Genomic DNA, 2,451 nt, shown 5'->3' with positions numbered 1-2,451 from the left:
TTCAAATTGCTCACCAATCCCTTCCTATGCCCTTTGTCGGCTCTACTTCCGGTTGCGTGACATCACATCATTGAAGTCACCCTAATTGACTGCCTGAATTAAATACTTTAGCCTTTGGTACTTTCAAATTGTGCGCCGATCCCTTCCTATGCTCTTTTCGACTTGACTTTAGGTTGCGTGATGTCACCCTAATTGACTGATTTATTAATTATTTTAGTATTTGATACATTCAAATGTGGCGCCAAGCCATTCGCTAATGACCCTATTTTAACCTTTGCTTTTTTATTTTTTCCTCTAAATTATTAGCTAAATAACTTAATTGTCTAATTATATTTTTGCACATAATTTTACATCGCCCTCTATCGATAGACACCACTCATTGACTTCTACGACTTCTCAATTACATTTGCTGCGGACACGATTTTGCAAATTGCGCGCCAATTTCTTCCTATGCCCTTTTGCGGCTTTACTTCCGATTGCGTGACGTCACAACCTTGACGTCATCCGAATCGACTGCTTTAATTAACAACTTCAGTCTTTGGTACTTTGAAATTGCGCGCCATTCCCTTCCTATGCCCCTTTTTGGCTCGACTTCAAGGTCCGTGACGTCACACCTTTGTCGTCACCTTAACTGTTGAATTATTTTTTTTAGTATTTGATATAGTCAAATGTGGTACCAAGCCATTGGGTAATGAGACTATTTTCGCTTTTACGTTTTCATTTTTTGCCTCTAATTATATTCCTAATTACCTTATTGGCCTAAATATTTTTCGTGCATATCACGTCACCCTCTATCGACTGACACTACTGCTTACCCTCTACAACTTCTCAATTACTCATAACTGGTGCCGACACAATTTTGCGTGTTTTGCTTTTAATAAATTACCTAATTGCGTTATTGGCCTAATTATTATTTTGTACACAACAATACACCCCCCTTTATCGATTGACACCACTCATTAACCTCTACCGCTTCTCAGTGGGCACGTTGGCTGGCCGCCTGACAGCATGTCCAACCCGTTGCTTTTTTACATGCAGTTCTTCCTGTTTGGCACAACATCGGTCAGCGCATTGCAAGATTCAGCGTGCTTGGTCATCACAATACCAGCCACCTACGGAGTCTGCGCGTACGAGCCGCCGCACCATGACGATCGCTGGACGTCATTGCGTCCAGGCCCATCGACATCATCAAGAGCATATATAAGAAGCCAGCCACCATAAACGTCTTCCAGTGGGCACGTTGGCTGGCCGCCTGACAGCATATCCAACCCGTTGCTTTTTTACATGCAGGTCAGTAACAAGTCTTCTACTGTTAAATCTAGCGATAGATGCTTCATCCAGCTGACGTGCCCACCAATCCTATGTACACTGTGCTTGGTTGTTCGTGATTTTGTGCTTTCGTTACTAATGCTTTCTGGAGATGTAGAGCCGAATCCTGGGCCCACTACTGAGGAAATGCTAGCCGAAATACTTAATGGGCAAAAGAAAATTGAAAAGAGGTTAGAAGAAATTGAAATGAAGCTAAAGGTGGTTGAGGAGTCAGCATCGGCTGTTAAGGAAATTAGCAAAAAAGTCTCTGGTCTCGAAAAAACTGTCCGCAGCTTGCAAGACAAATTTATTGACCTAGAGGACCGTTCCCGGAGGAGCAACCTTCTAGTTTTCGGGGTCAAAGAAAAAGATGAAGAAACTCAAGACGATTTGAAGGAAGCTGTGATTGAGGGCGTGTTTGAGAACACCCTTGGAGTGCAAGTGTCTTCGGTAGAGCGTATACATAGGATTGGGCGCAAACAAGCGACTATACCACGCCCGGTAATAATTAAGCTCTTCGACCACCGCGAAAAAATGACCATTTTAAAGAATTGTTCCAAATTGAAGGATACAGCATTTTCAGTTTCGGAAGATTTTTCAGCACATACAAGGCTCAAAAGAAAGAAACTCTGGGATAGTACTTCGGAAATTAGAGCAGCTGGAGGGAAAGTGCAACTAGTGTACGACAAAATTAGAATTAACGGCGAACTGTTCCTTTGGGATAGTGCAAGTAACGGAAGGATTCCCACAAGCAGACCAACAGTAGACGCACATAACCCACCATCACCGCCCCAGTGAACCGAAACCCATGTCAAAAAGCCACTCCGTTGCCTCAACGTTAACGCACGCAGCATCAATAATAAATCAGATGACATTGAAAGTATTATTATGACGCACCAACCGCATATTCTTATAGTTACAGAAACTTAGCTTCACTGTGATATCTCAGACGACGAAATACCATCAGGTTACGGAATTCACCGGAAAGATAGAAATTCGCGAGGCGGAGGGGTTGCAATTATTTACCAACAATCATTACTTGTCTCAAAGTTACCTGATATACCTGCAATCGAGTGCGTCATCATTAAAGTACAATTCGATGAGCACAATTTAATTGTGGGTGGCTTTTATCGTCCACCTACA

At 42.6% G+C, this 2,451-nt stretch overlaps 1 protein-coding gene across 1 annotated transcript; it reads left to right on the top strand.

Moving 5' to 3' along the window:
• The first annotated feature begins 1,008 nt into the window (after positions 1-1,008).
• LOC146177410 (uncharacterized) lies at positions 1,009-2,106 on the top strand. Its single transcript, XM_084581552.1, has 2 exons — positions 1,009-1,127; positions 1,233-2,106. Exons 1-2 carry the CDS (start codon positions 1,009-1,011, stop codon positions 2,104-2,106), a joined length of 993 nt encoding a protein of 330 aa, XP_084437678.1.
• Positions 2,107-2,451: the final 345 nt, after the last annotated feature.

The sequence above is a fragment of the Amblyomma maculatum genome, chromosome 10, assembly GCF_055883805.1.
Source record: "Amblyomma maculatum isolate TAMU_Amacu chromosome 10, ASM5588380v1, whole genome shotgun sequence".
NCBI lineage: Eukaryota > Metazoa > Arthropoda > Arachnida > Ixodida > Ixodidae > Amblyomma > Amblyomma maculatum.
Note: the sequence above shows the minus strand (reverse complement) of the source record. Positions and strands in the feature narration are given on the sequence as shown.